This window comes from Symphodus melops, assembly GCF_947650265.1.
Source record: "Symphodus melops genome assembly, chromosome: 3".
Lineage (NCBI taxonomy): Eukaryota > Metazoa > Chordata > Actinopteri > Labriformes > Labridae > Symphodus > Symphodus melops.
In genome coordinates this window covers 25,996,635-26,012,662 of record NC_136693.1, presented here as the reverse complement: position 1 = coordinate 26,012,662, position 16,028 = coordinate 25,996,635, and the positions used below count along the sequence as shown (strand labels likewise).

Genomic DNA, 16,028 nt, shown 5'->3' with positions numbered 1-16,028 from the left:
TGTGTGTGTGTGTGTGTGTGTGTGTGTGTGTGTGTGAGGGTGAGTGAGTGAGTTCAGCCAGCCGCTAAAAAAAGTCTTAATCTCAGTCTGTGTCTTTATGAAATAAACATAGCCTTTTCTCGAGCTCTAACTTTACTCATGGTAGCAGCACTGAGGTCTGCTTCAAAGACATAAATCATGGCAGGAAACTGGAACAGCTGCTGAGTGTTAGCACAAATAGAACAAGTACAAAAAAACTAGAGATGTTGTAATGGTCGTTTTACCTTCTTTAATCTGATTAAATATCTCAATTTGAGGATTGCATGAGGATGAGGATGCATACATTACATACTACTTTTAATTTGACATATTATTGTCTTTGTAAAACTAAGCCTATCTAGATTCAGGTTTTACAGTTATATGGCCAATCCTTACTTAACAAGGAACACCTACACTAACATTATGTCGCTGTTGTTATGACAAAAAAAAGAAAGAAAAAGAAACCTGACCTATAATATTACAAATCTATATGTATGAAATCTGAGTGAAAATAAACATTCACAACTATTAAAAAATCCTTGTTCAAACACAGCTCAGGTCATTTGTCAGGACTGCGTGGGTGTAGAAGCTCCTATATAAAAATGTGCCCCCATACATTGTGTTTTGCAACTCTCTGACTCGCTGCTCAAAGCCTCCTGGGATATCTGCGTGCTTTACTGTCTGGATAATAGACTTTGTGGAGTGCTGGTTTGTTTGAAAAGAAACTTAAATTGAAGACAACGAGTGGCTCTAGACAAACGCTCGACTTTTAGTGGGCAGGCACAGCGAGGCAGGACCAAATCGACCGCAAGACAAGCTGTCATCCTCACTGGTCGATGTGCAGCCAGGAACGGCATACACAAGCATGAACGCTGACGGTAGGAGCAGAATGGTTATGTTGCTCTTGACTGGCCGGGTCATGCGTGTATGTTTTCATTATTGGTTTGAAATATATTTCGTAATTAACACGGCACATTTAACAACCAACGTCCGGAAATGTTTAAAAACATAAAAGACCGTTGGAAGGTCAATTCTGATACTTTTAAAGAGCTGATGTTATGTACATACGATCACAAATAACATAGGAAGAAGCTTTTTGTTGTGATGGGTTTCCAGGGGTTTTAACCTAGATATCATCAAAACACACAAATAAATGACAGCAGAGTTTTAACATGTAGAAACCAAAACTATTTTCTGCACCAGACTATAAACACATTTATCTCTGCTGGGGCATCATGGGAAGACCATCGTTTGCTAGGCCAAATATGTCACGTCAAACAGTAAATATTTTTAACATCTCTTTCTTCTTATTTGGACACAACATGTCTGTCCTGTCTCTGTGTATCATGTGGTGAAGGTGTGCTTCTATGGGTTTAGACAAAAACAACATGGATTTGGTTGTAAAAAAACTTGATGTGGTGAAAACCCAACAATAAAACAATGGATAGTTTTGAATTCAGAGTGGACTTTTAACCCTGGTCACTTGTTTGAGAGTGTTGTAATCTTCCCATTAGGACACATTTATGTTTACCTGCTCATAAAGCTACCTGCCACTTCATGTCCTTCGCCCCCTCTCCAATCAGACGACTGAATAATCCAGAGGTTTAAAATCATTTGACCCTACTTGGAATAATACAACATGTTTGCAACATAACTCAGAGCTGTTTCTCTTGGTTTCTAATTTTGTGATGTGTTGACATAACTTACAGATGAAAGTGTAAGGCATCTCATTCAGATGCAGACAGGTACTATGTGTGTGTGTGTGTGTATGTATGTGTGTGTGTGTGTGTGTGTGTGTGTGTGTGTGTGTGTGTGCAAGAAACGCAACAGTCTGTCACTGCTCAGGTGTGTACGATATGACCCTTCATGCACACCCGTTCAACCAAGTCTATAGTACTAGCTTTGGTTTTTACTTGTCCATTCGCCTGAATGTTTCACATTTCTCTCATTTCCATTCCTCCGTCTTCTGTCTGTTTATATCGTAGGCTGTATGAAGAGATGAAAACACCAGCCGCTCTCAAACTGAAACCAAAAGATTCAGAGCTCTCCTTACTGACTGGCTTCAGTAGGCCATTAACCGCAGCCTCATCCTTTCTTAGAGGATCGAGCATTCGGCCAACTCGCCGAATTCTGTCGTAATGGTAAAGCCTTCAAATTCTGTGACACCCTAACGCTCATAGCAGGATGTTTCAGCTATAGTTTCGGCTATAGTTTTATATACCAAATCAATATTTTCATGCTTTTAAGAATGTGGATTTGTTAATGTGAATAAGCAGTGTGACAAAGAACACAGGTTCAAATACAGAGACTTTAAAAACAAACGCTAGCAGCACTGTTACTGATAGCAGTTTGACATTGCAAAGTTAAAGTTTCAACTTTAGCAGTTTGCCACCTCAGGGATCAGCATCGACTGACACAGACGGTTTTTAACCTCTGTGTGCAACAGTACTTCTTTTTCTCTGGAAGTCCAAATCTCCATCTGATACCATTCTCTTCTTTAGCTAAGTCCACTTTTGGCTTGTGTGGTGATTTAGCCCCTGCTCAGTTTTCTGAGGTCATGCTCAGGCTCATTAGGGGTCGAGAGTTCAGCTTTTAAAACAGAGGAGGCATCAACTTAATGATTTAAAAGCTGTAATCACGCTTGTATCTGTAGGGAATAAACACTTCCGAGTCTGGCATGTGACAGAATCTGGAAGTGACACTGCTCTTTATATGTCGCTCTCTTTTTCTTCATTAACTGGGAGGAACCACATCTCGCAGCTATTTTGAATAAGCGTGCCACAACGGCGATGCTTTTTACATAACGAGCACATTCCCGCCGCCAGCCATTGTCGCTTAGCTCTTGGAAAGCACTGCCGTCAGTGCGGCATGTGGCGGGGGAGCAGAATTGGAGACAAGTCAGCCTCCACCGCGGCTGCCTTGGAGCAGATCGGATCTGGCTGTTTGGAAGAGAAAAGTGTTCCCAAGTCTTCAGAGGGAAAAAGAGACTCTCTGGTTCAAAGCCAGGGAAAACTGGCACACTAGGAGTGAGAGAGGCAGACAGATACAGAGATGGAGGCTGAGGGAGACAGAGAGAGTGAGAGTGACAAGGAGGGGACTGATTAGTGAAGCAAACCACTTTGAGCAGCAAAGGGAATCCCCTGGGTGGAAGATAAGTGAACGGGAGGAGAGAGACTCAAAGAAGACCGAGGAGGAGGGGGAATGTAAGAGACGAACATTTGGACGGAAGATGGAAGATATTCGAGTAGATTTTACAAAACCTCTCCCAGTGTGAAACAGCAGTCAGAAAGGGGAGGAAATTATAATGTGCACAGCAGGGGGGATGAGAAAATGGGAGCAGGACAGATATGAAAATTGAGGGAAGAAGAAAATGAAAATCAGAGATGAATAAATGAAGGGAGTTGACAAACAGAGAAATTTTCTCCTTATTACAGGTACATTTGATGGAGTTAATCCAATCCCTAGTCCCTGGGGGTAAAAATAAATCCACTTTGCATATTGGGCTGCATCTTAAGGTATTCATTAAATCACTCTGTAGAAGAACAGGGCGAAGGGGAAAAGGGAAAGCAGAGAAAAACATCAGATCTCTGCATAAGGAGTGTGCAGGATGGGGACAACAAAGACGGCTTGTTTGATATGAGTGTTTCTCGGTTGCACTACAGCTTCAGAGTTGCGGGCCGAGCCATCTACAATTCTAATCAGCATCTTGACGAAGAGCTCGGTACCACACGGGAGAAGAGGAAAAGGGTCCCGTCGTACCTAATGCTGAGTGTGACGAGTACTAGCAGAGAGAGAAAACAGAGATGGAGATGAAGGTGAAAAGGAGCTCGAGCTGAGCTGAAGAGCGCTGACATTTGAAGTAGTGGAGTGTAGGAACCCGGCAGAAGAATTCATTAAAAACAAAAATCCAATCTTTTATTCAGAGTATTAATTTACCGCTGGTTTGTATTGACAGCAAGCACAGAGTCATTCATGTTTTCTCTTCGGTGATTTGAAGACGTGGAGGCGCTGACACGTCTCAGTGAGTTGCACCTTTATCCATCCTGACTCTAAAACAAAACTTCCTCTTCCTGTCCTTCATCAACAGACACACAAGGAAAAATCTCCTCCTGACATCCACTTCCTTAACACAGCGAAGGGCATAAAATCTGTCCTGCCTGCATCTTGGATTTATTCTAAACGACAAAAAAATAATAAAATAATAATAAAAGTGTTTTTAAATCGTTCTTATGACCTGCAGATACAAAACAACCTGTGCTGTTGCTCTGGATGAAATAACATCTGTTAAATCAGTTCTATGTCATTTTCCATGAATCTTGCATTGCCATTGAACGTCTCTGCTACGAATGGCCGACTATTATTTTAAGTTAGGCTGCTCAGATGTGAGCTCATTAGGCAAGATTTTTGATCCACTTTGCAGGCAGAATGCTTGTACACATTATTCTCAGCTTCCTCATCCTTCCTCTACCTCCTCCAAATACTCTCTCAGACCATCAGCAGTTCATGCTGTGAAGTGTCCAGGTAATATAAGCCTCTAATATTTTCTCACCGTCTCTCCCAGCTGCCTGGGGATCCCGACGTAGAGGTGGTCCAGGAAGTTAGCGCTGCGTCCAAGTCCCAGCACGGTGTAGGGCAACTGCAGGGAGAAGTGAGCTGACTGACTCAGCTGACCGGCTGCAAGAAGGAAGGAGAGAAAAATCATTTTGAATGTCATAAAAGGGATGTGTCTGTTCAACACTCTCACAGTTTTTAATACTAAAGTCACAATTTGCTTGTACAGTCTAACTACACAGTGTTATCAAGAGGATGAATCCTGCAGACCTTTGTGACCTTTATCCCCATTGCAGATCAATTAAAAAAAAACATAGTTGTCATGAGCTTACTTATCAAGAGTACTTTTCTCTACAGAAATGAACTCAACAAGTCTTTAAGCTTGAGTCCATTTATGTTCACAGTTCTCTAAATTAGTGTTGTAGTCAAGACGACATTAACCAAGACCAAGACATACCCGAGGCAAGAACAAGAAGTAGACCTGGGCAGGACCAGACCGAGGCAAGACCAACACCCACAAATATCAATGAAAAATCTTCATCTTGTGTCACTTAGACTGTAACACCGGGGAGGTTGTGGCCATAAACATTATGAATGAGATGAAGTTTTACGTTCTTATAGAAGGCGGTGTTTTCCTTCTAATCACAGTAATGAAGAGGAAAAACAGTCAGTTGTGGTCGTGACTGGTCTTCATTTAAAATCTGCAGTCTGCCCAGTCTGAGCCCGAGTCAACACAAACGTAAACATGCTTTAGATTTCCCACCTTCAAAACGTGAGTACATTCATAATAAAGACGGTTTAGTTGTTGTTTGGTGTGGATACTAACTTGTTTCTAAAGTATGTGTGTCTGTGAGAGCTCGCACTTTTGTATGAAAATACAGTTGGTCTGAACAAACAACCACTCAAGATTAGCTTGCCTTGTAAATAAGAAGCCATTCTGGCCACATTAGCATCATCCTGCTTCGACATCATTTGTGTCAACAGCTGTGTCTGTCTCCCTCTCCTCCCCTCGGTGCTGCTGAGAACACAGCTGGAGAGGAATCACTTGTTGCTACTTTTCAAGTATTTGGGTATGTATGTATACTGATCAGCTGTCAGTGTGTCACTGCCACTTTAAATAATCTGAACCAAACAAGTCGTAATGTTTAGCTACAACCAGGAAGTGATGAACAGATGAACAGAGTGTGGCTTCAGACGGTGAGTCTTGTTTAGGAGTTTGGATCCTCATCTGTTTTTATCTATTGCACTTTAGCACCAGCCAAGCTTTTACTGCAGAATGAGTGCTGTCAATACTTTTCTATATTTTCTATGGAACTAGTTATTTTTTTTTTGTACTTGTGCTCCAATTATCAAAAAACAAAACAAAACAAAAAAAAACAAAAAACTGCCCTGTCATAGCCTCCAGTCAAAGTCATTCACCCACAGTCCTTCAAAGGGATGGACTAAATGAAGAAGTTGTGCAAACATGAATACTTTTTCTCTTGATTAAAAAGACAGTGTATTCATTATTTGTTTTTTATCGTCATGTCATGCTTGTGTCAGAGTTTAAAAACTGTGTTAAACTTTTTCATACATACATTTAATAAACTCAAGGGTGCCATTTTAATTGTGATTACCGTAATCACTAAATTTCAATAGTTAATTGTGATTCAATTGCAACTGTGTATGTTTACATAACCCTCATTCGTCTGCTGGTCTTATACTACTGTAGTTGTTATGCTGCTCTCGACTTTCCTAAAGTGGTCATTAAAGTTTGAGGTAAAGTAATCAGCTTTGACCTGACTTATTCTGACCATGAGTGCCAGTGATAAAACTAAAACATCTAAGTGAACACACACACACACACACACACACATACGGATGGAGCAGTGTGAGACCTTGTGTTCTGACATGAACAAGCATCATAAAAGATACAAATCAGAGTGAGACACCTGAGGCCAGTGCAACACCCCCCCCCCCCCCCCCACGTCTCCTCACGCAACCTCCGCCCTCCTCCTCAAATCCTTCCCTCCTGACTTACTATTCTCGTCCCTCCCTCAGCATCTCATTTCCTCCTCTCTGCTCATCCCTCTCTTCTCTGCCGTGATACATCATTCCGATTTGGCCTTACTCATTTGGGCTTCTCCTTCTTCTTCTCCTCCCTTCTGCTCTATCCCCTTCAAGCTTCTGTATCTCGCCCACGCCACCCAACTCTGCCAAGTGCAGCCGACATAAATCAACCTCTATGTGGTAAACAGAGAGAGAGAGAGAGAGAGAGAGAGAGAGAGAGAGAGAGCGAGAGCGAGAGAGCGAGAGAGAGAGAGAGAGAGAGAGAGAGAGAGAGATGGGAGAAGAGATGGAAGGCCTGGAGGCAGCCAGTGATCAGAACTAATGTGGATGGACTGTGTATTGCAGGCAGAGAGGAGCACACAAACAGCTTTGCCTTTTCTCTTTATTTTTTTTAATCTGTGCCTAAACCCCGGTTCAGTTTTCAAGAAGAGATTTTTCAGTTCATTTCAAACCACCTCAGCTGAACCTGGGTCACGACGGTCGATCTCCCACTGCAGCTCTTTCTAATCTTTCCTCTTTCACACTGCACAGACAAGGCTCACATTTACGATCTGAAATATCAGATGAAGAGGTAAAAATGAATCATAAACGCCGACTGAAACCAGCTATTTTACAGAAAAGTGTAATAACAGCCCGTCCATAAAGCTGTCATGTATATTCTGTTGCTCGGATCAACCTGAACACTGAATCGACACATTAACTTTCACCCTCTTCTTGCAAAGAAACCCTTTCATCTCTACTCTCTCTCTCTTTTTTCCACTCGCTTGCTATCGCTCCATGTATTCTGAGCCTTTTCGTTTTGGCCTGTGCTGGTGTAAAGAGGAAGCTTAATTGCCTTAATGGCACTCTGAATTTAGCGACAGAAATATTTTCTGTTTCCAGGGAGAAGTGGGAGCAGTGTTCATGGGCACTGCCTTGTTCAAGGTAGTGCACAGCCATGGCTTCCAACAGCCACTGAAGACAGATTTCTATGGTGTCTGACATTTTCTGAGAAGTGACTGTGTGTGTGTGTGTGTGTGTGTGTGTGTATGTGTGTGTGTGTTCTGCTCTGAAACATTATAAAGACAGGTGAGTGAGAGACTTTTGGACAAATACCTTCATTTTTAGCCATGCTTCCAGTCTTAATTTAAAATGAATAATAGAGGGCTGTATGGTGGCACTGTGCTAAGCATTGTCACCTCAAAGCAAGAATGTTCCTGGTTTGAATCACTCCAATTGCCTGGAGGTGTAAGAGTGAGCAGGACTGTTTGTCTGTCTCTACATGTCAGCTCTGTGGGTGTACCACACCTCTCACCCAATCACAGCTCACATCCACTCTAGCTGCCCCGTGGTCAAGAACAGGATAAGCAGTATAGATAATGGATGGATAAGAATAGTAACATCTAGATTAATAGATACAAATAATATAAATAAGACTAAAAATAGAGGACCTGGTATTGACAACCATAACTGAAAATCTGAACTGTTTGACGGGGGATTGCAAAATGAGATTCAATCCGTCCAAAAACAGAAACCAAGACTTTTTCAAACATACAGATATCAAGGCCCTGTTTATCCAGCCAATAAGTTTCTTTCACAGACAACAGATTCAGCTGATATCATAGCATAAGGGAGTGAGTTCTAAAGTTGGTTGCCACCCCCATACTGTAAAAGGCCCACCCCCATATATTGTTATTGATGTCATTCAATTATCGTCCACACCAACAACTCTGTCTAAAAAAAATACATTTTAACAGAAAGTGAGCGATGATGCCGTGAGCGGGACTTCAAGGTGACTCTGATATAATTTGTAAAAACACACAAAGCCGACAGCTCAAAACCTGCAGGAGGTGACAGAAGTCACATCGTGGCCAGCAACATGCACAGACTAACACAAATTGCATTATATGGAAAAGGAACAGGGGAGGCTGTCATATCTGCACATTACAAAAATCACAAGGAAACTTTTCATGGGGCTCCATCAAAGCAATACTTTCTGTTCCTTTTATTTAAACAAAGGTAAATTACACGCCTACATAACCTCTATAACCTACATAGCCTCTAGAAGACAACTAACTTTCAGTCAGTCAATAAACAGGGCAGGACCTAAGCTGGGAAACGACTACAGCACAAACACACCTGTCAGTCAAGTTAGCGACGCCCATATTTATGCATAGGTACGCACAACTCTAATCCTAATATAACCAAAATGAATGTGTTACAAAAAAATTAATCTCTCTATATTTTATACTAAAATTACAATTTTGTGTAATGCACAACTTTTTTTTGTTCCAGGTTTTTCCAGGTGAAAAAACTGGATTTTGCAGCTAGCCTCTAGTGGACAATTGAGGAAATGTGTTTTTTTTCTTCTTCCATGCTGGCCACTTTCTTAACACTGGAGGTCGACCAATTAAACCTACTTGCCAACATCCAACTTGTTTTTAGTTTGCTTTCAATGGAAAGTAACATCATCATCGATGTCATCTATATTTATTGTGTTCAAATATTATGTGTCCTTTGTGTTCAATCTTTTATTATTATTAAATATTATTTATTTGTTTTGGGCCAATTCATACTTAATGTTATCGCAAGACACTTCACAAAAAGAGCAGGTCTAGACCGTAGTCGTCGTTCTATTCTTCCTGTTGATATCCACTCATTAAACACTAGACAGATTAACAGAGCACTGACTGTCCCCCAGAGTTTCGCTTTGAGGTGGATCGTCAGGGGAAGCAGTTTTAAATCAGTCCACTGAGCCCCGTCCAGCGCCCTGTATTTTGTAGGGGATTGGACCTTTAAGCCAGAGTTGCTTGAACTTTTGACGGACTGCTGCTCTCTCTCAGGAGGTGGATGGCCTGCACTCGACTAGTCAGCAGAGTAGAGTGGGTCTGAAAGAGCGTGTGTGTGTGTGTGTCTCTGATGGAGGATCAAGCAGGGTTACGATGCAGGCAGGGAGCCTAGCCTGCATCTGCTGAGAGCTGTGTGTGTTTGTGTGTGAAGACTGGCGAGAAAAAGTGTCCACGGCTGGAGCAAAGCCATATCCTAACATGGGGAGGCTGGCAAAGTCTGCTATGCAGAGCGGTGTATCAGAGTGGCTGTGTTTAGTGTGTGAGTGTGTTGGTGTCTGTTTGTTAGATCTCCATATTCAGAGCCAGTGGAGGCCTTGGCAAGGAAACATCGTGAACATGACTGACAGCCTACAATCCATCTCTTAAAAGACAAAGCGGATTCAAAGCAGCACAAGCAGTCGCCCTTGTGTCTGTCTGCCTGTGTGTACTCGTCATTTTCAAGTTCTAAAAACACTCACATAAAGACACTCTGTGGACCAAAAATATGTAGAACAATAATTATTACAAGCAAGGGAACATGCACACGTTGAAGTTAACACAGAGTACTCTTAAGATAACATTGAGTATGTGTTAAGTGAAATAAAAAACAAAAAACAAAAAGAGACGTAAAAGAAGCGTCTGAGGTGTGTCTGTGTTTAATTGTCTGTACCAGACAGAATTTGATCCTTTGCTCATCTGTAAAACATCTGGACAGGTTAAACAAAGGTAAGATTATAAAAAGGGCTCCGGTCTATATAAATCCAAATCTTTCTTTTTGCTGTTTTAATGAAACACCGATTGTCGTTTTACTCCTGTAAAATGTCAGAAGGCACGACATGATGTAAAAAGGACGCTGCACAGGTCTCAGCGTAATGTTAACAACAGATCCAAGATGCTGGATGAAGCAACACAGTCTGACACCACGATGGCAGTTTTTTCCTTCATATCAACGCTACATATAGATGGACAAAATAGAGAAGTAAGAAAATGTTGAGTCAAAAAGAGTCTGATGCCTCTTCATTGCACATGCGACGTTGCACTTGGCTCAAGGAGGGTGGCGGGAAAAAGACGAGGGGAAAGTAATCACCCATTGGCGTTTTCATCCTAAACATTTCTGGAACTTTTCAGGAGTTTTGTACATGTATAAAAAGGCCAACACATGCATAGAATTGAAAACTACAAGTAGGAGGACCACGCATCTAAAGATTACACTAATACACTATAATATGAAAGCCGAGCTGGGTATGAAGGGAGATTATTTGTTTATTAGAGATTAACCTTATCCCAGAGTTTAGGATGTCAAAAACTGTAACATGGATGTGGTAACTAATGACACACATAGCCTACTCTGGAAGATATAACATTTAAGTTTTCAGTTTAAACAAAGCTGTTAAGAATGCTTTTCACTCACTTCATATTTCTGAATGAATTGTCCTGATGAGATTATGTGAAGTCAGTGGACAAACTGGCTTCTAAATACACCTCCGTTTCTCGTGTTGAAATACACTCTGCAGGACTGTACACTTCTTTCTCCTCACACACAGTTATGATGATGCAAATGCCCTTGAATGCTATGACTCTTCTACTTTGATCTCATATTCATGCAGACTCCAGTATGCAGGTCACTGAGTACCTGAGTTAACACTCTAAGCTGTGTCTGTGTGGAATCTGGATTAAGGATATGTTATTTCCATTTTACCTCCAGCCACTGGCAGTGCAAGTGTCACGCTTGACATAATGTCCTGACATTAATGTTCCTGTTCTTGCAGCACATTCGCTGAAAGTGAAGATAATGAACAGGATTATAGAATGTTGTATGCTCGCCCCTCATGATATTAAAGCTGGCAGGCATTTTTTTTTTCTAGTGGACATGAGACGACAAGAAGTACATTTGAGAGAGAAATAGAGAGGATGCAGATGCCTCTCAGGGAGCTACAACATGTTAATGTGCATATTTTTGAGTGTGTGTCCATCTGTCAGGTTCTTTGGAAACATTGTGATAAAAAACCTCATCCTGTCCTGAGATCACACAGCCTTTGGTTGCAGAGAGTATCAGTCTAAAACATGGAGTCAAGGTGCGCATAGGGCACAGAAAAAAGGAGAAGTAAACCAAAAATATCCCCAATTTAAAAAAACAAGGTAAATTAAAAAGGAAAAAGAAAATACTTTCAAAAGTGAAAAAAAAATCTCTCACCAATTTATCAAGAAACAAAATATAGTCATAGGTATAACTTCCCTGCAGTGTAGAATTTTTTTTTCAAAGACTTTCCTTGTGCCTGTCGCTATAGAAACCATTTGCTCCCCTGATGGCGATAAAAGGAGCAAACTGCAGGGATGGAGGATGGAGCCATGGGGGAAAGTGGTGTGTGAGCACACGCATCCATCCACGCACACTCACACACGCATCGCTGAAAGAGCCCCGTTCTGTGTCTATGCCACAGTGTCAAGATCTGGACATTGATTTGTGTGTAAAAATGTGTGTGTACCTGTATGTGTGTACGAGAGGCTATATGAAACTGTGTGTGCAGGGTGATACCCTGAAGGAGCTCGAGGGCTTCATACACAGCTGATCTGTCCTTATCACCACCGAGCATTACACAACCTCTCAAACACAACAGCACTAAATCCTGTGACACCTGCGTCCTGACCAAGACCGAAATGACACCTAAACTTCTGTGTGTGTGTGTATGTGTGTGTGTGTGTGAGAGTGAGTGAGTGAGTGAGTGAGTGCGTGAGAAAGAGAGAGAGAGAGAGAGAGAGAGAGAGAGAGAGAGAGAGAGACACAGCCTTCATCACACCCTTGTTTGTCCTCATTCAACATCTAATAGGCAAAGCATCCTCATTAAAAATTTATCTCCTTTAAATGTTCTATCCTTGGCAAATAACAAACAACTTGAGCTTTCATTTATATTTCACTGACAAAAACGAAGGAACATCTGAAACTACAAAGCAAGAGGAGATTATGAGAATTTAAACGCAACAACAAACAAGTCAGACAAAATAAAAAAAAGAAATGTTCCAAATGTTAAGAAAGTGGTGATGCATTATTTAAAGGAGTGCGGAGTAAGCTTGTACTCTGTGAGTTTTATTTGAGAACATTTATAACATAATGAGCTGCACACTCTTAAATGAGCTTGACCTTGTATTCAAGTATTTGTTAAACATACATTTAAGTACTTTTATTCTGAGAAATGTGGACAGACGTCTTCACCAAGAAGGATTTGAGCTTGTGTTGCACTTTTCAAGTCTTCTGACTACTCAAACAATATACCGTATATATATATATATATATATATATATACAAAAGAGAACAACGCGACATATACACACACACAAACACACACACATATACAGTATATATAGTCGAGTACAACATTACGTCAAATATTTCCAACAGTTATCAAAGCAAGATAAATCCTTATTTTTGGATAAACCTTATTCACTCAAACAAAAAAAAAAAACTTGTGAAAATGTCCTGAATATTTTGGATTTAGCGACATGTGTGAAGAGGAAAAGCAAACATTTTCACCCTTTAATCGGATTTTTTTTTTCTCCTGTCAGCAACGTCATGGAATTAGAAGTCTGGATGAGCTGATGTGTGAACACATCAGGTAATATTCAGGAAATTGAACTGCAAGCCAATGAGCGGTATCATATCTTTTTGTCTGTAAAAGCTGCTTTACTTGTTCTTTGTGCACAAAATAAAACAGTAGAAGCAAAAGACATTTTGTAAATTGAAACCCCCGAATGTTTGAGACTGAAATATAAATAACCAGCAACTGTGACAAAATACAAAAACACAAACTCTCTGGAGAATAAATGGCATCTGTAATTTAGCTTCAGAAGAGAAAGCTCATCGGGTGACGGGTGGAGGAGAGACAAAGGAGCGCGAGAGTAGGGAGGCAGGAGGAGGGTTTCAGAACATGGAAAACAGGAGGTAAAAGGGACAGAGGTGTGAGGTGAGGGAGTGTACACAAGGTAAGAGAAAAAACAGGCAAAAACTGATCAATAATAACATCTGCATGGACAGCTATCTCTCAAGCTGTTTTTTTGTTGTTTATCTTCTACTCTCCGTGGTTCTGATCTCCCATCTTTTGTTCCATCCTCATTTTCACTCCTTTTCTGTCTTCAGCTCTACTCAAAGCTTTCTGCTCTTTTCTCTGTGCCCTCTTATTTTTCTCCCCTTCAGACCTTTTCATTTTTTTCCCACCTTCTCTACAACTCTCCTTTTGTGAAGTCTCCCTCTGTGTTACAAGTCTAGCTTGCAAATACTGTGCAACGAAACAGTTCAAGAATAGGGTAACAGCCACTGCTGACCTGAAGAAAAGAGAATATGCTTGATGAAGCAGAAAGCCATATGAATGACTTCATGTGAAGGTACAAGTCAACTAAACAGTTTTTCATGCTCAAATTGTTTTGCATCTTCTAAATACCTAAAAGGGCAATCAATGCATGTGTGGATGAGTGCTTCAGGTTTTTTTTTTAAAGTTGTTTGCATAAATTTAGTATGTGTATGTGGGTTCTATGTGTGAGTGAGCCGTTGCTAATCCCCTGAACTCATTAGCCTAATTGGACAGTCTGCAGAGAGCTCCACATTGATCTGGGTGCGTTATGATTCTCCTCCCTATGAGCACTCACTCTTTTCACTCCCGGTCTCCGTCTGTCCTCCCTCCTCATTTTTCCAACAAATGTCTCTGTAAAGTATCATCTTTGGCACCATGGACACGCTCATCCGGTCTGGACACAGCTGGCCACCCAAGAGTTGGGATAGTTGACAACATCTTCTTCATAATGCAGCCGGGTGGCCCTAACAATTACTGTTGGCAATGACAGCATCTAGAATTCAATTTAACAGATGAATGGGAGTCAAATCTAAATCACACTTCATAATTTAACTTCTTTTTACCACTGTCTGACACTATCCCGCTGTTAACTTCCATTACCACCTTTTATTTTTTTTAATTTATTTTTGGGGTTTTTGTGCGTTTAGGACAGTGGCCTCCATACATAGGACACACGCTTACCACAGCACCACCTGCGCCCCTTACCGTTAACACCTTGAGGAGACAAGAGCAGCAAAGCGGGGAGTCAAAATTGGCAGGAAATGTGTGGACGTGTGTATAAACAGGATTTTAAGATGAAAATTGTTTCAAAAGTTGAATGTGGTGGTTTTAACAAAGGATCTCAGGATGGGATGCCACACCCACAAAGAAAGTTCACCCATAATCAAAAACTGCTGAATGTGTTACCCTAGGCTGCAAGTACATTACCTAAATGGATTTCTCATAAGTAACACACCCTCTGAGACAGGCACAAGGTCATATTTGATCTGTTACCCACAGGATATTTGACATATTGGTCCAGAGGGAAAATTTGAATATTTTATCATCATGTATAGACTCCATTTCCTGATTATGCTGGGCCAAGAATATATAATGTATTCTGAAAAAACGTATGTCAATAACAATGAGTAAGGTCTTTTACCTGCTTTTTTGTAAAGCGTCTTGAGTTAGCATTTGTTATAAATTGGTGCGATGCAAATAATGACTGATTAATTGACTTCTTAGACCAAGGAGGAATAGCTGAAAAATGAGGGGAGGCTCTGCTGTCTGTATCAATTTAATCACTGTATGCACTTATGACTACTGTAATTAGAGGGTGAATAGTTTATTTTGGGTGTGGGGTTAAAAAAGTCAAATCTGTCTACTATGTGATATAGATATGATACTTAATTGTTAATAAATAAATATGTACAAAAAAGGCAGAAAATATGTTTAGAGCGACAGTTTTTAAAAAATTAAAACATCAAAATTTGGCTCCAGCGACATAATTGTGATAAACAATTCAGGAAGACAATTTATTGCCTTCGGCATTTGTTTTTCCCACGCCTGCTGTCAAGCAACAAATAAAAACATAAGAGAAAAGGATTTGATTATAAAATGATGTACTGTACTTAGTTAATTTCCCACTCAGTTTATTTAGTAGGTTTTTTAATACTTGATATACTTTGGGTGGCAGTAGCTCAGTCTGTAGCGTTGGTGATCAGAGGGTTGCCAGTTCAAGTCCAGGTGCTGACCAAGTCTGGAAATTGATCTGGTACTGTAGCTGGAGGGATAACAGTTCACTTCCTGAACCTCCGTCACCAGATGCATTCACATGTTCACACTCTGCAGGGAGCTACTGAGGAATGAGCTCTGTAGCTGGGTGAAACTATGACTTAACCACACCCAGCAGCTTCTCTGTAAACACAGATGATTACAGGTGATTCACAGAGGCTCTGACCAGGACTCTGACTCCAGGGATGATAAAACAGCAGCAGTATATTGGGGTCAGCTGCAGAGTTAGGAGCCAAAAACAGGCAAAAATCCACTTTACTGTACTGCAGAAATCCTCCCTTCTAAATCTATGGTGGGCCGTATGGCAAGCCCTCTGACACAGAAATGGATGGCTGGCAACTACAAAACAGTATTTCCCACCAAACCGAAAAACAGATACAAAAAAATCGATGGTTCCCTTGGTTTATTTGATTTGCAAAATCTTTGACGTGGACATGCTTCAGAACAGACGACTAGAGAAGCGTTGCACCATGAATGTCATTACTGG

General features: G+C 40.9%; 1 protein-coding gene across 1 annotated transcript in view; it reads right to left on the bottom strand.

The window, feature by feature from the left end:
* Nucleotides 1–16,028, bottom strand: part of itfg1 (integrin alpha FG-GAP repeat containing 1) — a 160,607-nt gene that overhangs the window by 11,522 nt on the left and 133,057 nt on the right. Inside the window, exon 15 of the mRNA XM_079340390.1 lies at nucleotides 4,568–4,692. Coding sequence (XP_079196516.1) covers nucleotides 4,568–4,692 — 125 coding nt within the window. The remainder of the gene's footprint in view (nucleotides 1–4,567; nucleotides 4,693–16,028) is intronic.